The sequence below is a fragment of the Callithrix jacchus genome, chromosome 7, assembly GCF_049354715.1.
Source record: "Callithrix jacchus isolate 240 chromosome 7, calJac240_pri, whole genome shotgun sequence".
Classification (NCBI taxonomy): Eukaryota; Metazoa; Chordata; class Mammalia; order Primates; family Cebidae; genus Callithrix; species Callithrix jacchus.
The window spans coordinates 68053481-68074886 of NC_133508.1; the positions used below are offsets into that span (position 1 = coordinate 68053481).

Below are 21406 nucleotides of genomic sequence, written 5' to 3' on the forward strand. Positions count from 1 at the left end.
AAGCAGGAGCTCACAGATGGAGAGAGCCAGGCCACTTCTTTTTTTTTTTTTTTGAGATGGAGTTTTGCTTTTGTTGCCCAGGCTGGAGTGCAATGGTGTGATCTTGGCTCACTGCAACCTTCGCCCCCAGGTTCAAGCGATTCCCCTGCCTCAGCTTTCCAAGTAGCTAAGATTACAGGCATGCACCACCACACCTGGCTAATTTTGTATTTTTTAGTAGAGACAGGGTTTCTCCATGTTGGTCAGGCTAGAATTGAACCCCCAACCTCAGGTGATCTGCCTGCCTTGGCCTCCCAAAATGTTGGGATTACAGGCATGAGCCACTGCACCCGGCCGAGCCAGGCCACTTCTGTCTTTTAAGGCTCCTGGTAATTTAAAAATGAAGAACACCTAAATAGGGTGTTCACAACTGTGGTATGTTTTTATCTAACAAATTAATAATAATAATTATTATTATTATTTGGGATGGAGTCTAGGTCTGTTGCCTAGGCTGGAGTGCAGTGGTGTGATCTCGGCTCACTGCAACCTCTCCCTCTCGGGTTCAAGCGATTCCCCTACCTCAGCTTCCTGAGTAGCTGGGATTACAGGTGCCTGTCATTACGCCCAGCTAATTTTTGTGTTTTTAGTAGAGACGGAGTTTCACTGTGTTGGCCAAGCTGGTCTTGAACTCCTGACCTCGTGATTCACCCACCTTGGCCTCCCAAAGTGCTGGGATTACAAGCGTGAGCCACCGTACCTGGCCAAATTAATGTTTTTTTTTTTTTTTAAATACACACATACACCCACACACATCCAATGCAATGTAATTGAGAGACTCACAAGATCATCACAAAAATTGTAAAAAATGTGATTTCACATTGCTGTGTGGTCCAGTGATGGGATGTAAGTTTCAAATGGCATGAAGAGCATTCTATTCTTTCCATCTCATCCATGATTCTCTGGGGCTAGACATCTAGCCCACTTTGTGTGCATATTGTATTATGAAAAGTGTCAAGCATCTGGAGGGGTTGAAAGAATGGCACAGTGAGCACCTGTATACTCAGCACCTAGGGGCTACAATGAGCATTTTGCAGTATCTGCCTTATCACATATCCATCCCTCTGTTCAACTCTATTCATCTCTCCACACAGCCAGCCCTCTGTCTATCCATCTACCTAGCCATCCATCCCTCTCTCCCTTCTTTCATTCCATCTCATTTTTGGATGCATTTTTGAGGCTTCTGAATGTGAGGCCTGGGTCAAATGACACTCTCTTCTCTCCTTTGCAGTAACAGGCCCCGCTGCACACACAGGCACACCCCTACCTCTACATGTAAATCCCATATGTGTACATACCACATATGACTTACCCATGTTCCCACATTTATACATGAATACTCCATGCACATATCCACATAACCACACACGCTCATCTGTGCACATGTACCTAAACAGCGCCCCCCCCGCCGCCACCACCACCATCACACACTGCCCACATGTGCATTCAAGACCCTGGACATTTGTAAGGAAAGCATCTGGAGACCTTTGGGAACCCTCAGATCTGTGGCTCTCATGGAGTCGGTGCCAGGTCCTGGCTCTCTCCTCCACCACATTTCTGGCAAGTTCCAGAGGCTCCCTTGGGCAATCCACCTCAGCTGTCCTACCTTTCTCACTCTTATCCATCTTCTCTCTCAACCCCTGGTTGCTTCCCACAAAGGAAACAGATTCCTTCCAGAGTGTTACTGCATATGGGAAGGAAAGCCCGCAGACCATCTACTCCACACAGGCTGGGATTGTGTCTGCCCTGTTCACACTGCATTCCCAGCCCCTCGCCCAATGTGGCCCTCTCTAAGTATTGATTGGAAAAAAGTCACCAGAGCAGCATAGAGGCATATAAACTGGGCAGCCACAAGAGTACCCCTACCCCACACAGTTACATCCATGCACGCAGAACACCCTGTGTTTGCGCATGCTAAGCTTGCCTCACTGTGTGCCTGCACAAGTGTGAACACGCATTGTGTCTGTCTGTCTTCATACTTTCCAGATAGAGTCCCTGCCAGGACCTGGGTCCTTTCACAAAATCACCTAAGATCACTGTGGGCTCACCTGCTGGCACGTGAGATCCAGATGTGGCTCCATGACCATCAAGGGCTCCTGGCTTGGCCCTGAACATCTGGGCAGCAGGGGTTTAGAGAATAGCTTTGGAATTCTGTTCTTCTGAGGAAAGCTGGGTTCCATTCTGGCTCTGCACATGATCACTATGCATGTTCCCCATATGATTTATGTACAAGTTACCTAATCTCTTGGAACATCAATTTCCTTATCTTCTAAATGGGCCAATAGTTCCTACCTTAAATGCATCTTAAAGGAGATAATCTCAGCAGAATGCCTGGCATGTTGTAAGCTCTTAAAAATTCTTGCTGTGAATACGATTATCGTTACTTTAGCCTTTGCTCCAAAATCCCATGCACTCTTTGCGGGGAAGGACAGCCTTGGCTGGGGGGTTTATGGTTTATGGGGAGAGCAGAGTGGATGGTGCTTATGAGAATACCTCTCCCCAGATGCTCCTCCAATCCCAAGCTCTTATTATCCTACATGCATATTCATAAGGGATGGCCTCAGCCCTGCTCTGTAAATGGGTCAGAAGCAGGAAATAGAGGCCAGTGCAGGCAGCAAAGCCCAAGGGATAGGAGACTCAAAGCCAGCACACATCTGAGTCCTCATGGATGGGAGGATGGTAAGAAGGGATGGGGTGAGAATGGACCGGGGGCACTGGGACTAGGGCAGGGGTTTGTCCCTATGTTGCAGATTTGAAAACTCAGGCCCAGTGAGATCAGATTAGAGAACGTTGGGGTGGGTGGTCCAAGAAGTTAGAGCCTGCTTTCTTTGGGAACTAAAGAGTTGAGCATCTGTCTGGGCTGGGTGATGGACAAAGGGCAATGGACCAAATGACCCCTACATGTTTCTTTCAAGGTACATGGTTTACATGGCATTGGGTGGAGGAGCAGAATCCTAATTCCAACCCTCCAGTGAGGCTTACAGTGGTTGGGTGACTTGCCAGTATCACATAGTTGCTGACTTTTACCTTGCTTTTGGGGGTGCTAGAGACAGAGCTATTCTGGCCCCATGCAGGAGATTCAAGGCTGGGAGTAAAGCCTGATGGGCTGGCCAGAGTACCAAGAAATGAAACTCTTTATCTATGTCCTCATTTCATCTCCTCAGTAGTCCCCTGAGATATCTGGGGCAAAATATCTCATCTTTATTTTACAGATGAGAAGCATGAGGCTGAGAGAGGAGGAGTCACCAGGATCCAGCCACACAGTGAGTTATGCCCTCCATGCCCGGAATGTGAAAGCCCAGCTGGCCTTGGTCTTGGGCAGGCAGGAGGCCAGGACAGTGGCAGTACACTACCTTGCTCTGAAAAATGTTAGCATGAAGCCAGAGTGGCTGTCCCTTTACACATGCAGTCAGCTTAATCCCTCATTCCTTGCAGACAACTGCTTATTTCTTAGAATACTTTCTCAGATGCTCATGCTGGCTCTGTGAGATTGAACAGAATAGCCCGCCCTATTTCAGGGAAGGGGATGGACAGATGCCCTTTGTGGGGTGAAGTGGCCCCCCCAGGGTTGGCATAGGGCATGGGGCATAGGGCATGTTCCGTGGCAGAACAGGAATCCCAGGGGTCACTCCTCTTGGTCTTGGGTGCTTTCTCCTGTTCCAGGAGGTTAGGGAGGGAATGTGGAATGAAAAATTCAGCTCTTGGAGCAGAAGTGCCCAAGGGAGCTGGCCCTGGAATGGGAGCATATGACGAGGGCTCACTTCAGACTGCTTGGTGGTATTTTGGTGTAAAGGTTTTCTGTGCAGAAGATGACTATGTAGGGGCTGCTTTTGGATCAGAATGTCAGTCACAGCAAAAGGAGGAAAGTGGACTTATGGTAAAAGTTCAGACATTCATCCAGCAAGCATTCACTGCCTGACTGTGCCAGGCCCTGTATTGTGCTCCAGGCAGGAGAGAGGGTGGCCAGAGAATAGACCGTTCTTGGGTGGGTCACAGTCTCCTAAGGGCCTCGGGATAGGCAAGGACTGAAAGAAGAATAGGAAGACTAGATATTGTCACCTGCACTTTTCCAAGGGAAGCAGTAGGACATCAGGGTGAAAGCCAGGCTGGGTGGCCCTCCAGCTCTGCTTCTTCTGAGCTGTGTAGCCTCAAGCAACAGTAACAACAACCACAGTGATCATAGTCAATGTTTATTCAATACATGGTTTACGTTTAGCGTGTCACTACTTCTTTGTGCCTCGGTTTCCTCATCTGTAAACTGGAGTGAGTGTGGAATTAATCAACTTCTCAGGGCTGTTGTGGGGCTGAAATGGTACCATGAGAGAAAGTTGGGCATGTGCTCGGTTTGTCTGTGAGGCCATAAGGGAGGCCCATGTTGTTTGGAAGCTTGGGGGAATCATGAGGATATTTATTTCTAATGGAGGCAGGTAGTAGGTTGGGGGTGTTGGTCATGGCTCTCTTCACTGAGAGGTATGGCATGTGAGCAAGCTTCAAAGGGGAGAAAGAGGGATAAGGAAAAGGGCCTTCAAGAGGAGGGCATCTCCCAGGTGCAGTGCCTCACATCTGGAATCCCAGTACTTTGGGAGGCCAAGGCAGGAGGATTGCTTAAGCCCAGGAGTTTGAGAACAGCCTGGGCAACATAAGGAGTCCGCATCTCTACAAAAAAATTTTTAAAAAATTAGCCAGTCATAGTAGTACGCACTGGTGGTCCCACCTACTTGAGAGGCTGAGGGGGGAGGATCACCTGAGGTCCAGGAGGTTGAAGCTGCAGTGAGCCATGATTGGGCCACTGTGTTCCAGCTTGGGTGACAGTGAGACCCTGTCTCAAAAAAGAAATAAATAAAATAAAAAAGAGGGGGCATTGTGTGGGCAAAAGTGCGGAGGAGGGAAAGTGTAGGGTGTGTTTGTGGAACAGTCCTCCTGCGATTAATGGCTAAGCCTGGCGCCCAGTGAATCACCCAAGAATGCAGTGAACCCAGCTCTTTGGCCCTGGGGCCAGCTTTGAGGCATAGAGCCTTCTTTCCCTAACATTATCTTGTCCAGAGGTGGCTGAGGACAGGGCTGAAGGGAGAGTAATTACAGAGCCCTGCTTCTGGGTCTCTCACACCTACCCCTAGAGAGCCATCTGCCAGGAATGTGGCCACCCCTCCCTGCCTTCTGACCTCCTTAACGAGGAATCAGAGTTTGGGGCATCCTTAGGGAGTGATAAGCCACCAAGCAGGGTGGCTGTGGGGAGTGTGTGGCTCCCAGAAGGTTGCTGGGAGTCAGTGGAGTTTGAAGAATAGATGGAGAGAAGGGAGGATGCGTTTAGAGTGAAAGGCTGGGGTATTAGAAGAAGCAGTAGGTGGGCATGGTGGCATGCACCTGTAGTCCCAGCTACTCAGGAGCCTGAAGCAGGAGGATCACTTGAGCCCAGAAGGTCAAGGCTGCAGTGAGCTATGATTGCACCACTGCACTTTAGGCAGGGTGACAGAGCAAGACTCTGTCTCTTAAAAAAGAAGAGGAAAACAGTGAACGATAGGAGCTTACATTTGTCAAGTATCTACCATGTGTGGTAACCACCCTATGAGGTATGTATCCTACTTTACAGACCGGGAAACTGAGGCTCAGAGAGGTGCAGGGACTTGCTGAAGTTTCTTTATCCAATCATTCAGCATTCAACTTCAGCACCTACATATTGAGCAGAGGCTCTGCGCCAAGCACTGAGGAGTTAGCGGTGACCACCTCTTGGCTTCTGTCCTCAAGGGTGACAGTGTCCTGAGGTCGCACGGGCTCAAACCGAGGTCGATTTCCGAACGCTCGCTTTGGAGCAGGATGTGAGCCCGGGCCAGGGTTGGGTCGGGTTGCGCGGCTCGCGTGGCCGCGGGAATTTCTGACCGCCCTTTTCCCCTAGGGTTCCGCCCCACGCACCTGCCCCAGGTGAGTCCGGGGAGGCCCCGAACGCCTCCGGAAAGTGTCGAGTAGCTTCGGCAGGTGGGGCGGGGCAGGGGCGGGGCGGGGGTGGGGCCAGGCCCCGCACCGGGATCCAGAGGTCCGCGCCCCGCTCCCCACGCCGGGCGCCCGAAGCCGCCGCCATGGGGGCCTGCCTGGGAGCCTGCTCCCTGCTCAGCTGCGTGAGTCCCGACCGCAGCGCCGGCCCGCGCGAGCCGCCGGTTCCTGCTGCGGGCCCACACGTTCTTTTCTTCTGCTCCGAGTAGTTTCTTTTTCCTTTCTGCGAACTTGTCTTTCTGGTCCGGCGCCCCTCCTGCTCGCCCTCCGGTCCCTCTCTCGGCACCTTGATCTCGCTGCCCCCGTCCCCCTGCCCCTCCCCGGCTGGCGGGTCCCGGGCAGCTGCGGTCCCGGCTCGGGTTTCCGTGGGGGAGGGCGGGGCGCGAGGGCAGGAGGGGAGTGCCCTCGGCAGGCGCCCTTCGGGACCTGGGGAGACTGAGCTTGGAGCCCGGGGTCGGGGCAGCTGTGCGGGCCCTCGTCGCCCACCTGGGGCGGTGTTCGGAGTGGCCTCTGTCCCCGTCCCAGACGCCCTGGTGCCGCGCGTGGTCGGCCGCGCCGGTCGCTCCTGGCGAGTGCCCCGTCCGGCCCCTCTGGCCGCCTGCCCGTCAGTCTGTCTGTTTTTGTCGCTCGGGCCCGGCCTGTCAGTTCGTATTTGTCTGGTGCGTGTCTCCGTCCGTCGTTCGTCCGACTGTCTTTGTTCGTCTGCTGTCTTCCAGCCGGCTGTCCGTCCGTCAGTCTCTCTGCGGCCCGGTCGGCCGTTCTCAGTCTGGCTCGCGCTGCCTCTGAGCCACTTCCCCAGCTCGCCCAGGGTGGGAGGGGAGGGAGCCCCGGACTTTCTTAGCCTCCCGCGAGTGAGGCGGCTGCGGGTCGTCACGGACCACCGGGCGACCTCTCTCTCTGGGTTGGGAGAACGGAATCGAGGGAGGTGCGGGTGTGCGCGGGGAGTGACCGGTCACGAGTTCGGGACCCAGGGGGGCAGCCAGCCTCTGTTCTGTGGCTGCAGCCGCAGAAGGGAGGGGGTCCAGCCAGACCCCGGCTGGGAGGCTCGTTCTCCCTTCCCTTTCCCCAGCCCCCTCTCCTTCCCTCTTTCCCTCATTAAATCCGAGGTTCATTCAGGCAGCCCCCTCCCCCTCTGGCCCCACACAAAGAGGCCCTGAGAAGGAGAAGGGGCTCTAGCGGCTGCTGGATCTCAGTACTCGCTTTCCTTTGTCCCTGACGGGTGTGTGTGTATGTGTGTGTGTGTGTGTGTGTGTGTGTGAGAGAGAGAGAGAGAGAGAGAGAGAGGAGGGGGTGTAGGGGAGAGCTTGGGGTCTAGAGATTTACTTCACAGCCATTTTTTGAGAATGAGATCAGCATAGACAGCTCAGAGAGACTAGAGAGCCTCTTGCCTCACTGGGCGTCCATTTCCCGTGTTTGTGTGTGTGTGTGTGTGCACACGCGGGTGCGTGTGCAACAGGAGGAATCAAGCTGGTGCCTGAAATCCCTCCCAGCCCAAAGAATTCAAGGTTTAGGCCAGGTCTCTGCCCGCAGGGTTTGCTTCCTGGTGAGGGAGGCAGAGCTTTCACAGTGGACCTGATTTCCATCTGGTTGCACCCGGTGGGACACAGGCCCTCCTGGGCTGGCCTGGGGGTGTTGAGGGGCAGCCTGCCAGCCAGCCGTGTGTGCCTTGGTCTCTCCATCTGTCAGTCGAGGACGGTCACAGGGCCTTTCTCACAATGCTGTTGGGAGATGAAACCGCTCCTGGCACATCATGAGTGCTCCCTATGGAAATTATTGCTAACTTCAAGGAAAGGTGGGTGGAGAGTTCCATTTGGAGACAATACAAAGCCAAGTGCCAGTCCCTGAGTCACAGCATTCTACATTGCTGAGAGCAGACAGGTCTGCTCAAACCGTCTGTTTACAGATGAGAAGACTGCACCCAGAGAAGTTCGCTGACTTGCCTCAAGTTGCACAGGGAAAGGACAGAGAACTGCATAGTTAGGATCAACATCTGATTCCTGGTCCAGGCCTCTGCTCACACCTTCTCTCCATTCCCCACATCCTGGCTACTTGAGGCACAGGTTTGGTCCAGGGTAGAATTGGGAGGTAACTTAGTGAGTAATATCAGCAAGGGACCTACCCCTCCCTTCAATGCCATCCCCTTGGGGTTCTGGCCTCCAACGTTTACTGAGGTTCTGGCCTCTAACATTTACTGAGCCAGGTACAGTTCCAAGCCCCTCACATGCCATCTCATTGGTTCTCCCCACCTCCTCCACCCTGTGGCATGTTAGCCCATTTTACAGATAACTATCCCAACACACAGCATGGAGCTGTCCAGCAGTGGCCCAGGCCCCACAATGTAGTGAGCCCTGGTGTGTGTGTGTGTGTATAAAACCTCCTTTCATTTAATCCTCACAAAGACCCCACTGGGGTAGTTAATAATTGTTCCCATTTTACAGATGAGGAAACTGGTGCAGAGAGTGAAGGTGACTTCTCCATAGCCACACAGCATTAAGTGGTGCAGTTGGGCACTACTGGACACCAGTACCATCCTGTTGTAGTGAAGAGTTGCTATGCAGGAGTGAAGTTCTATGAGGGGTTTCTGGGCAACTTTAGGGGGATTCTTTTGTGTGGACGGGTCAGTGGGGGAAGACTTTTGTGCCCTCCCAGCTGTGACTCATCTGCTGATTGTGCCTCTCAGCATTGGAACTGGACTGAAGTTGAACTGGGCTAAAGGCGGGTCCTGCCTTGCATGGGGAAGTAAGATGGGTACACAGGGGATGGAGCCACCGAGCCTGCACATGACGACTCAGCCAGTCTGCAAATATTTCAGGAGGGTCTCCTACATCCTAGGGAGTGTGAAATGCCTGTGGGTCAGACCACTGCACTCAGATCCTAGCTTTGCCTCTTCTCATCTCTGTGGCTGTGGGCAGTCACGTGGCCATCCCCTTGTCTGTAAGGTAGAGAGAACAATGGTGTCTATCCCTTAGCCTGTTGTGAGGATTAAATGGGACTGAGCTTAGCACCGCTGCGTATTTAGCATGAAGCTGGCATGCAGTGGCCAGTCCAAAAACACCCCACAGTGGTACAAGACTCAAGACCACATGCAAGGAAGTGCTGAAGCCAGTGAGACCCAGGGCTGCCTAAATGTAGAACCTGGGCTCTGAGCCACTATACTCTCTTGCCCCAGGAGACCGTTTTACAGATGAGGAAACTGAGTCCCAGGGAGGGGAGGAGAGACTTGCCTGAGGTCAGACTACAAGTTGTGGCAGAGTAAGCATTAGGACCTGCATTCTTGGCACTGCATGTGGGAAGTAAGTGTACCTTGGGACATTTCTGGCTGACCTCTGCTGTGTTTTGACTGGTCCTGGGTGTCTCAGCCAGTTATGGCTTGTTCATGAAGGTGGCAAGCTGCATTCTTACTGGGGCCAGTTTGTATTTTTTTAATTGTGATGAAATCTATGTTAAAAAGTTTACCCTTTTAACCTTTTATTTTAGTCTTTAAGGAGTTTATAATTTATTTTATTTTACGTTATATATTTTTATGAGACGAAGTCTTGCTCTGTTGCCCAGATTGGAGTTCAGTGGCACCATCCTGGCTCACTGCAACCTCTGGCTTCCGGGTTCAAGTGATTCTTTCGCCTCAGCCTCCCAAGTAGCTGGGATTACTGGCGTGTGCCACCATGCCCATCAAAATATTGTATTTTTAGTAGAGATAGAGTTTCACCATATTGGCCAGGCTGATCCTGAACTCCTGACCTCAAGTTATCCACCCACCTTGGCCTCTCAAAGTGTTAGGATTACAAGCATAAGCCATTGTGCTGGGCCTGTAATTTATTTTAGAGGACTGTATATTAAAATGGAGATCTAGGCCAGGTGCAGTGGCTCACATCTGTAATCTCAGTACTTTGGGAGGCCGAGGCGGGCAGATCACCTGAGGTCAGGAGTTCAAGACCAGCCTGACCAACATGGTGAAACTCCATCTCTAATAAAAATACAAAAGTTAGCCAGGCATGGTGGTGGGTGCCTGTAATCTCAGCTACTCGGGAGGCTGAGGCAGGAGAATCTCTTGAGCCTGGGAGGTGGAGGTTGCAGTGAGCTGAGACTGTTCCACTGTACTCCAGCTCAGGCAACAGAGCAAGACTCTATCAAAAATTATAATAAAAGCCAGGTGCAGTGGCTCATGCCTGTAATCTGAGCACTTTGGGAGGCTGAGGTGGGTGGATCACCTGAGGTTGGGAGTTGGAAACCAGCCTGAGCAACATGAATTAACTCCATCTCTACTAAAAATACAAACATAGCTGGGTATGGTGGCACATGCCTATAGTCCCAGCTACTCAGGAGGCTGAGAGAGGAGAATCACTTGAACCCGAGAGGTGGAGGTTGTAGTGAGCCAAGATCGTGCCATTGCACTCCAGCCTGGGCAAAAAGACTGAAACTTTGTCTCAAAAAAATAAAATAAAATGGAGCTCAAATAAATACAACCCTAATAAAAATTAATCCCAAATGAATGGCATTGTCAGAAGTAGTAGTGCCAGCTAAGCCACACAGTAACTCTAGAAGGTCTTACTGTCAGCCTTCATCTGGCTTACTGAAAACAGCCCCTGACTCTCCTCTCTTCTCTCTTCCCTGAAAGATACCACACATCACCCCCTTGACCTGTCTTTTTGTGGTCAAAGTGATGTTTCTAAAATGCAAATCTGCTGTCATTCCTCTTCTTTCGCAATCATTCCCTGTTGCTTTCAGGTTGAAGTCCAGACTCCCTGGCATGGTATACAGGATGTTGGCCGCCACCTCCATGACCTCTCCAGCTTCTCTCACCCTTTCAGTTACCCTGAAAATACAGTGTCCCTGTAGCTCTGCATGTGTCATTCTCTTTGCTGGGAATACCCTTCTCCCCTCTTCATCTGGCTGACTTCCTGCTTTTCTTTAAAAACTCCATGGCCCCTCTTTTTTAAAAACATTGAGGAAAAAGATGCATACCATAAAAGGTACCGTTTTAACAATTTTTAAGTGTAGCGTTAAGTACATTGACATTGTTATGCAGTCATCACTACCATCCTTCTGCAGAACCTTTTCATCTTCCCAGACTGAAACTCCTACTAAACAGTAACTCCCCAGCCCCTCGCAACCACCATTCCACCACCTTTCTCTATGAATTTGGCTACTCTGTCCATCTAAGTGGAGTCATGCAATATTTCTTCTTTGGTGTCTGGCTTATTTCACTTTGCGTAATGCCCCGAGGGTTCATCCATGTGTCAGAATTTCATTCCCTTTTTTTAAAAAATTTTCTTTTTATTTATTTATTTATTTAAGATATAAAGATGGGGTTTCACCGTGTTGGTCAGGCTGGTCTTGAACTTTCGACCTCAGGTGATCCGCCCGCCTTGGCCTCCAAAGTGCTTGGATTACAGGCATGAGCCACCACTCCTGGCCTTTTTTTTTTTTTTTTGAGATGGAGTCCTGCCTTGTCACCCAGGCTGTAATGCAGTGGCGCAATCTCTGCTCACTGCAATCTCCACCTCCTGGGTTCAAGCAATTCTCTTGCCTCAGCTGCCCAAGTAGCTGGGACCACAGGCACACACCACCACACCCAGCTAATTTTCTGTATTTTTAGTAGAGACAGGTTTTCACCATGTTGGCCACACTGGTCTTGAACTCCTGACCTCAGGTGATCCTCCTGCCTTGGCCTCCCAAAGTGCTAGGATTACAGATGTGAGCCCCCACACTCGGCCTCATTCCTTTTTAAGAATGAATAATATTCCATTGTATGGATATGTATATGCCACATTTTGTTTGTCCATTCATCTCATCCAATGGACATTTAGCTTGTTTTCACCTGATGGCTACTGTGAATAATTCTGCTGTGAACATGGGTGTTTAAATATCTGAGTCCCTGCTTCATTTCCTTTGGCTATATATCAGAAGTGGAGGGACACTTTATTTTATTTTATTTGAGACGAAATCTTGCTTTGTCACCCAGGCTGGAGTGCAATGGCGCTATTCAGCTCACTGCAACTTCTGCCTCCCAGGTTTAAGGGAGTCTCCTGCTTCAACCTCCTGAGTAGCTGGGATTACAAGTGCCCACCCCCATGCCCAGCTAATTTTTGTATTTTTAGTAGAAACGGTGTTTCACCATGTTGACAGGGTGGTCTCAAACTCCTGATCTCAAGTAATCTGCCCGTGTCGTCAGCCTCTCAAAGTTCTGGGATTGTCAGGAGGCTGAGGTAGGAGAATTGCCTGAACCCAGGAGGCAGAGGTTGCCATGAGCCGAGATCGTGCCATTGCACTCCAGCCTGGGTAGCAAGAGCAAAACTCCGTCTAAAAAAAAAAAAGTTCTGGGATTACAGGCACGAGGCACCACACCCAGATGGCCAGTTTGTTTTAAACAGAAAAATTCAAAACTGTCACCCAGCCCTCAGCTGCCTCCCTCACCCACCTAGTACCTCACGAGTGGTTCTAAGAACTTCTGTCCCTGGCTCTAAGGACAACCAGGAGACAATGTGAATGACTGACTCAGTGACAGCCTGTTCACATAATGCCAAACCACTCACAGCTCCCGAGCTATCTGCCTTGCCTTAAGACGTAGTGAGCTCCTTGTCATTGGCAGTGTGCAAGCAGCAGAGGATGGCCAGATACTTCTGGGTGGTTCCTCATTGGAAAGAGAATGGATTGGTTGACTGCCAAGGAACATTGCAGCTGTAGAACGCTAAGGCTTGGAGCTTCTTAAATCTTGACTTCTCCATTCCGAGAACCTGGGCTGGTGTTAAGATTCAGCCACTGTAAGTGTTCTGGGGCTTTTCTGATGCTGCTCTTGAGTGCATCCGCAGGGAGAGGGGAGTGGTTGTAATTGTAGTGTGGGAACAGCCTTACAGTCAGCCTTCCTTTCACATGCATCACGATCGTTATTCCATGTTGCTCTGGAGCCAGGGGCTTCATCTTTCTGCCTCTGTAGCATTCCGTGGAGTGAAAGGGCCTTGGCTGTCCCCAGGTGTTAGACATTTAGGTTATTTGTAGTTTCTTAAGACTTCAATAGGCTTACAAAACCTAAAGCTTATTTAAGTTTTTTCTTTATATAAAATCTTTATTTTCATATTTGTAAATTCAACTTAATTGAAGTATTATTTATATACAATTAAATATACCCAAGTTAAGTGTTACCTACATGTTTGCTCCATTCAGCAGAGAAATCCTTTTTTATGGTGTACCATGATATATTGATGGGTGTTTTGTTATTTTCAATTTTCCCCCAGTGGCTGAGGATGGTGGCTCATGCCTATAATCCCAGCACTTTGGGAGTCCAAAGTGGAGGATCCCTTGAGCCCAGGAGTTCAAGACCAGCCTGGCCAACATGAGAAAACCCTGTCTCTATCAAAAAATACAAAAATTAGCTGGGTGTGGTGGTATGCACCTGTGGTCCCAGCTACTTGGGAGGCTGAGGTAGGAGGAGTGCTTGAGGCCAGGAGGTTGAGGCTACAGTGAGCTGAGGTCACACCACTGCACTCCAGCCTGGGTGACAGAGCCAGACCCTTTCTCGGAAAAAAAGAAAAAAAAAACCCAGAAAACTAAAAACAAAAATTAGCTGGTACCTGTGGTCCCAGCTACTCAGGAAGCTGAGGTGGGAGGATTACTTGAGCCCCAGAGGTAGAGGTTGCAGTGAGCTGAGATGGCACCACTGTGCTCTAGCCTGGGTGACAACGAGACCCTGTTTCAAAACAAAATTTCTCTTCCCCTATTATTTTCCTGTTATGATCAGTGACACTGAAGTATTGGATGCGAGATTGAAATAATCAACTAAGATAAAAGTATGCCAAAGTGCAGGGTCTTTATTGCCAGCGACCACGGAGGACTCACGTCTCTCCAACCCGTGGCCCCGAACTCAGGGGTAGCAGGGTATTTAAGCTGAAAAACCACATCCTGGATGCAGGGCAAGCAACTCTACAGAAGCTTATCTTGGTAACTACTGATAAGCAAAGGCCAGACAGTTACTAATAAGAAAAAGACAAGCAGCTTTACATGGTGTGAATTCTTTAGAGCAAGCTAGCAGTTTTGTTTACAGAAACCAAGGTCAGCAGTTATTGCAAGGAGAATGGGGCAGTACAACTTATTTTTTGTAAAAAACAGCTTTGTTTTATAAAATGACGTTGCTCTGGTTCTAACTCTAGGCCCGCTATAGCACATTCCCCCCTGTTCTTTTAATATGTATTAAATTTTTAATAGTTTTCTTTTTTTTGGATTTTTTTAAATTAAGGAACTAATATACTTTCTAGTGGATTTTTCAGTAAGGATTTACTGGTAATAGGTGGGAGTTAAGGGGGCTCTTCTCTGAGGGGTTACACTAGGAATTAGGGGGATAAGGAAGGTTACTGCGAGGAGTGCAAAAGTCTTAGTTTTAGGTGGTCTGCTGAAGCTGAGGTCACTCTTTATTGTGTGTCGGGGGGACAGTCTTGACATGTGAGTGGTGAATCTAGGCAGTTAGTCTGTCTATTTTGATTGATGTGGGAGGGATTAGGATCACGGTGTAGGGTCATTTTTAGCGAAGAGTTAGGCTAGAGGTGGTGAACTTCTTTACTAGGGCTTTGTCTTTGGGCTGGAAGGGGTGGAGTGGCTGGTCAGTGAGGTCTGCTGGGGTAGGTTGAATTCCCTTGATGAGCCGGTGCACTTGAGACTGAACAGACTGGAGCGCTTGTAAGGACTTAAGGAGTGTATGATTATGGACTTTAGCATGTATGGTGTCTGCAAGTTTGGGGAGTAAGGAGGGGGCCTTTTAAACATAATTTTAAAAGGAGTGAAGCTTTTTTTATAGGGAGTACATCGGGTACAGAGGAGAATAAAACGAAGCAGGTTGACGTAGTGTTCACTGGTCTTTAGAATGAATTTTGTTAAAGTCTTCTTTATGGTCTGGTTCATTGTAAAGACCAGTGAACACTAAGTCAACCTGCTTCCTTTTAATCTCCTCTGTACCCGATGTACTCCCTATAAAAAAAGCTTCACTCCTTTTAAAATTATGTCTTCTCTGAAACTGGTTTCTGGTGCCAGAAAGGTTTGGGACCACTGCATCATGGCCTATGAAACATTTTTCAGCCTTTTCTTATCTCCTCACCCACCAACAGCCATCGATAGGAGGCAGCTCTTGGGATAGCAGCTGCAAGACGTAACCAGAAGTTGCTGGACAGATGGGACTATTTTCATTTACTCGTGACCACGAGGAATAGTTTTGTTTCTGAAGCATTTTTTTAGCATCTGTGTGAGCGAGAGGTAGGTGAGAAGGAGCATTTCTAGTCTGGGGGAGAGTAAGAGAGGAGGCAGCTGCCCCCAGCAGGGTGTGCTGTTTGCTCTGTGACTAGTCCAGAAAGAAGGGCAGAGGAGGTCTCAGGATCAACGGGCCTCTGCCAGTCTGCTCTCTGCAAAGCTGATCTTTCAATTCCTGACCCTTGGCCCCAGCCCCTCAAGTGGGTGCCCACTGCTCTTAGGATGAAAACCAGGGTCCTATTTCTGGCTGCTGGTGCCTGTGTGGTCCTGCTTTGCCAGCCTGTCTGACCTCACACTCACTGCTGACTGCCTCTCACCAAGCTTTGGCCACGAGGCCCTTCTTTCTATTCCTCAAATGCCCAGCCCCTACCTGCCCCAGAGCCACCTGCCTAGAACTTTCTTTCCCCCCTTTGGTCTGGCAGTGTCTCCTCATCCCTCTGCTCTGAGCTTATTATTTTATTTTAAAGTATTTCTTTTTGAAAGGCCAAGTGCAGTGGCTCACACCTGTAATTCTAGCACTTTGGGAGGCCGAGGCGGGTGGATTGCTTGAGCCCAGAAGTTTGGGACCAGTCTGGGGACCACGGTGAAACTCCATCTCTACCAAAAAAAAAAAAAAAAATTAGCCAGGCATGGTGGTATGTGCTTGTAGTCCCAGCTACTCAGGAGGCTGAGGTGGGAGGATGGCTTGAGCCAAGGAGTCAGAGGTTGTAGTGAGCTGAGATTGTGCCACTGCACTCCAGCCTGGGTGACAGGGCAAGGCCCTGTCTCAGAAAAAAAGAAAAATCCTTTTTTAGAAGACACAGTCTCACCGTGTTGCCCAGGCTGTTGTCCAACTCCTGGGCCTAAGCCATCCTCCTGCCTTGGCATCCCAAAATGCTGGGATTATAGGTGTGAGCCACCATGCCTGGCCTGCTCTCAGTTTAAAAGTCACTTCTTCAAGGAGGGATTCTCTGACATGCCACCCTCAATCAAACCTAGTCTGCGTTGGCACTCTTCTGGCAGTGAGTGTGTGTCCTTCTTAGCGCTTGTCATGAGTCAGTAATAATTTGTTTAGTGTTTTTCCTGTTTGTGTAAGCTCCAGGAGGGCAGGGCCTATTTCTCTTGCTCTCCAGGCTCTTAAATGCCCAGGTGAGGAATAGGGGCTGTTTAGGCGAAGACAGTTTACCAGAGGTATTTAGATGTGGGGCCTGTTTCCTCAAAGGCTGGGCTGTGGACTGGGCTCCCAGGAGGGTGAGTTTACTTTTCAGGTGGGGCATAGTGTGGCATCACCAGCCTCTGAATGATTTCAGCCAGCCCAGGGGAAGGGCTGACCGCAACTGGGGCAGAGAACTCTGGAGAGGGAAAAGGGTAGTCCGCCACCTGCTGTCTAGTGCTGGTATAGCCTCAGAACCAAAAATCATTCCGTTCATCCAACTGATGTTTATTATGCACTATTATGCTGTTTTCTGTGGTCTTAACAGGCGACTGGTACCATGCCAAACACATCATAGTCCTTCAACAGATAGCCCCTAAGCTCCTGCTGTGTGACAGGCACAGTTTCAATTTCTAGGAATACCACAATGAACAAAACACAAAAATCCCTGCCCTGCTAGAAAGCGGAGGTCAACAAACACAAGTAAAACATAAAGCCTCGCTGACCGTGGGAAGTCCTGCGGGGAAAACTAAGGGGGGTGGAGAGAGGGAGCCTGAAAGTTCAATGGGCTGGTGTCTGGGGAATAGTGTGCTCCTGCTTAGCGTGGTACAGATGCACTGACCTCTAGGAAGGTGGTGGGAGCTGCGAGCTTGGGCTGGGAAGGGGAGAGGGGAGAATGATGGTCCTGTCCCACAGGCGTCCTGCCTCTGTGGCTCTGCCCCCTGCATCCTGTGCAGCTGCTGCCCTGCCAGCCGCAACTCCACGGTGAGCCGCCTCATCTTCACGTTCTTCCTCTTCCTGGGGGTGCTGGTGTCCATCATTATGCTGAGCCCGGGCGTGGAGAGTCAGCTCTACAAGGTGAGCACCCCAGGCAGGGCAGCCTCCAGTGAGGGGCCTCAGCTGCTCCAGGCTAGAGGGCCCAGGCCTGGGGTCACAGCTCATCCAGAAGATGAGGGGTGTTTGGGTGCACTGATGATCTGAGGTTGGAAATGAGGGGAGGAGGGCTTGAACCTCACAGGGGGATTCTTTCTCTTAGGCCACAGTCTCCTTGGAAAATCTTACTAATCATGTCTGTCCCCCTAGACACTGACCTAGGGGGTGCTCTTCTCCCCGTTAGTGCTCAAGCCTAAGTTGGGGCTCCTAACTCTCCCCTTCATCTTAATGTCTTACCGCCTGGCACAGACCCAGGGCGGCGTAGGCATCACCATGGTGCCTTATACACATTTTAGTGTGTATAAAGATAAGACTCCCTGGGGAGCTTGTAGAAATGCAGATTCTCAGTCCACACCATGGGAGAGGGGCCTCAGAACCTGTTTCCCTAAGCATCTCAGGTGGTTCTGATGTAGGCAGTGGGTGAAGAACTCTTTGGGAAACCCTGCTTTAGATAGCCCAATAGTTACTGAGGCGGTGGGAAATAAACAGATAGTAACAAGCTGTAACTGGGCAGCTCCCTCCCAGGGCTTCAGCCTCAGAGACAGTTAGGAGTGGAGGTGGAGGCGGTGGAGGCACAGGGGAGCTGGAGCCCCCCTCCCTGCCTGGCGCAGCCCCTGCTGGGAGAGCCTCTTTCTTGGACGGCCTTGGCAGAGCAGGGCTCTGGTTTATAAAGGGAGCTGCCAGGGTTCTGTGAGGGGTGGGGCCTTGACGCTGCTCTGTCTGTCTCCACAGCTGCCCTGGGTATGTGAGGAGGGGGCCGGGATCCCCACCGCCTTGCAGGGCTACATCGACTGTGGCTCCCTGCTGGGCTACCGCGCAGTCTACCGCATGTGCTTCGCCACGGCAGCCTTTTTCTTCTTTTTCACCCTGCTCATGCTCTGCGTGAGCAGCAGCCGGGACCCCCGGGCTGCCATCCAGAACGGGTGAGAGAGGGGTCCCTGCCGGCACCCTGGGACCTTCCCCCAGTGCCTTCCCCACTCCTCTGCCTGTCCAGGGATCTGCAGACCCTACCCTCAGGCTCAGGAGCCACGGGAGGGCACAGCATGGAGAACGGCTCTTTGAGTTAGATTCATTTCTCAGATGGAGAGTAAGGCTCAGAAAGGTCGGCAGTAAGCCTCAGGCCCCGGAGCACTTCAGTGACACAGCTGGGGCTGGACCTGGGTGACCACCTGCACTGCTGTGTGGTCCTCCCTCCTGCCCTTAGGGCTTTTCCCAGGGCCAGGAGAGACCTGTGCCCATGAGACCATCAGAAAGCCCACCCTCATTGTTCCCGGCATCTGCTCTTGGTGGGTGGGGGCTCTGGGGCCAGGCCCAGTCTGGTTTCCAGTTTCCCTGCCCATACTCAGCTTGCTTGTCCATCCCCCACCCCCTCCATAGGTTTTGGTTCTTTAAGTTCCTGATCTTCGTGGGCATCACCGTGGGTGCCTTCTACATCCCTGATGGCTCCTTCTCCAACAGTAGGCGGGTTTGGCAGGAGGCATGGGGGGCTGTGGGGAGGGAGGTGGGGCTTCACGTTGGAGGAATGTGGTGGGGCTGCTCTTTGCTGGGGCACACAGAGCCCAGGCCGCTGGCTGGGTCCAGTGTCATTCTCCACCTGTGAGACAACACTGTGGTGCTTGGCTACGCGGCCTTTTGTGCAACCCAGGAGTAGGGGGAGCCCGCCTCGCCTGACCCATATCCTGCCCTCTGTGTGTGTCTCTGCGTAGCTAGGGGCTCCCTGAGGGCAGGGACTCTGTTCTCAGTGTCCCTGGTGCAGGGCATAGCAGAAACGCTCGTTGAATGAGTAGTGAGTAGATGTGGGAAAGGGACCCCCTCCCCTCACTCTCCTCTCCCCACCTAGTCTGGTTCTACTTTGGCGTCGTGGGCTCCTTCCTCTTTATCCTCATCCAGCTGGTGCTGCTCATTGACTTCGCGCACTCCTGGAACCAGTTGTGGCTGGGCAAGGCTGAGGAGCGTGACTCTCGTGCCTGGTATGCAGGTCAGTGCTGCCTCCCTGCCTCCATGTGGGGACTCTAGCCAGGGCAGAGCTGGGGCTACCTGAGGAATTGCGGGTCCCTGAAGCTAGATAAAATTGGGGGGCATCTTGAGCAGCCACTGCCTTAGGGCAAGATTCCAACTGTCCCAGGCTGATGATGGGGGTGGCTGCTGATCCTGGGGTGACTTCCCAGGGATCCGAGGAGAGCTGACCTGGAGAGGCCTTGGGGGGTCTTGTTTGGGGGTTCCTGCAGGGTGGGCCACACACAGCCAGCAGTGTGTGAAGCCCTTTTGGTGGTGCACAGGCAGAACTTCAAGTGACACCTGGTCCCTGAAACCCCAGTAGCAGGGTGAGTCCCTGGTTCTCTTTCAGTTCTGAACACATCGAGAAGAAAGGCTCACCTGGGTGCTGCCTTACTGCCTCATTCAGTTTTTGCAAGGCTGTTTTGAGTTCACTGTGTTTATTGTCACAGTTCCCTTAATACAAGGTAGCAAGTGAAGCATCTTAGCTCAAGGTGGGTCAATGACTCATAAAGGTGTTGGGGAAAGGCAGTGATGTCATTCCTTTTTTTTTTAATACATAACAAAATTTACCATTTTAACTATTTTAAAATGTACAATTCAGTGCTACTAAGTACATTTATAATGTTAGGTAATCATTGCTGTTGTCTAATTCCAGAATGTTTTCATCTTCCCAAAGAGAAAATTTGTATCCATTAAATAATAACTCTTCATTTCCTTTTCCTGTTGGAGATGGGATTCAAATTCATGAAACCTGAGATTACAGCCCTAAGTTTAAGGACCAGGCTCTACCACCCTTTATGGCACCATTATTTTCTCCTCTATTGCGTATTTGAATTATTATTTTTTTTTTACTTTTTTTTTTAAAGATAAGGAAAAAAAAGGAGTGAAGGAGAGGAAGAAAGAGGAAGAAAAAGAGGGAGAGAGAATGGGAATGTAGCTTTATTCTAAAAATGGGTATTAACAATGGCCGATCAATATTTTGTGTATTTAAGGTGGAGAATGTATATTTTGTGTATTTAAAGTGGAGAGCTCTATAAATATTTATTGAGTTTACTTGTTCCAGATCTGAGTTCAAGTCCTGGATATCCTTATTAATTTTCTGTCTCGTTGAGTCTAAATCTCTTTATGAGTCTTATGCATCTGGGTATTAGGATCGTTAGCTCTTATTGTTGCATTGATCCTTTTACCATTATATCTCTGTTGCTTTGATTTATCAGATGCAAAAATTGCAACTCCTGCTTTTTATTTATTTATTTATTTTTGCTCTTCATTTGGTTAGTAAATCTAAGGACGTCATTCCTTAGATGGGGAAACTGAGACCTGGAGAGGGGAGAGCTGCCAACAAGGCCTCTTGAGGGAGCGGGGATCCCTGTGCCTCCTGCCCCCTGCCTACTCTCTCACCACCCCTCTGGCCCAGGCCTCTTCTTCTTCACCGTCCTCTTCTACTCGCTGTCGATTACGGCTGTGGCGCTGATGTTCATCTACTACACCGAGCCCAGCACCTGCCACGAGGGCAAGATCTTCATAAGCCTCAACCTCACCCTCTGCGTCTGTGTGTCCATTGCTGCTGTCCTGCCGAAGGTCCAGGTGAGCCTGCCTGTCCCTCCCTGGCCCCTTGGTGGGTGGGATTCTTGTAGGAACCTGAGCCCTGGGGCTAGCTTCCTTGTCCATCCCTTCACCCCCTCGTGTATGTGGGCTCCCAGGTCAGCCTCCCCAGGTGAGTCATGGCTCTCACGGCTGCATGCTGGGTGTCTTTAGGAGGTGCCCTAACCTCTCTCTACCTCTCAAATATCAAATGAGGAAAGTGCCCTAACCTCTCTCTGCCTCTCAAATATCAAATGAGGATAATAAGACCTCCTATTGGAGTTATTCTCAGGACTGAGATCCTATTTGTAAACACTCCATGCCTGGCCTGTAGGTTTCCCTCAGACTTTAGATATTATAACAGGTATTATGTTATCCTTTTTGTTTCTATGCAAATTAGGGGAACATTAGGGGGAGTCCAGGAGTGGTGATTCCTGGACACATCTGGAAGTAGTGTAGGAAGGTACAATTTCACATTTCCAATCCAAGACCATCTGGAATAAT

General features: G+C 50.4%; 1 protein-coding gene across 6 annotated transcripts in view; it reads left to right on the forward strand.

Moving 5' to 3' along the window:
* Positions 1 to 21406, forward strand: part of SERINC2 (serine incorporator 2) — a 74588-nt gene that overhangs the window by 45905 nt on the left and 7277 nt on the right. The window contains exons 1-7 of one of the 6 annotated variants that reach the window (XM_035308507.3): positions 2641 to 2715; positions 3249 to 3299; positions 17084 to 17245; positions 18053 to 18243; positions 18698 to 18777; positions 19161 to 19298; positions 20736 to 20905. In XM_035308507.3, coding sequence (XP_035164398.2) covers positions 2701 to 2715; positions 3249 to 3299; positions 17084 to 17245; positions 18053 to 18243; positions 18698 to 18777; positions 19161 to 19298; positions 20736 to 20905 — 807 coding nt within the window. In that variant the 5' untranslated portion in view covers positions 2641 to 2700. Of the gene's footprint in view, positions 1 to 2640; positions 2716 to 3248; positions 3300 to 6034; positions 6150 to 7927; positions 8085 to 15116; positions 15262 to 17083; positions 17246 to 18052; positions 18244 to 18697; positions 18778 to 19160; positions 19299 to 20735; positions 20906 to 21406 lie in introns of those variants that run through there. The other 5 variants (XM_035308510.3, XM_035308509.3, XM_078331022.1 and 2 more) reach the window with 5 other exon arrangements.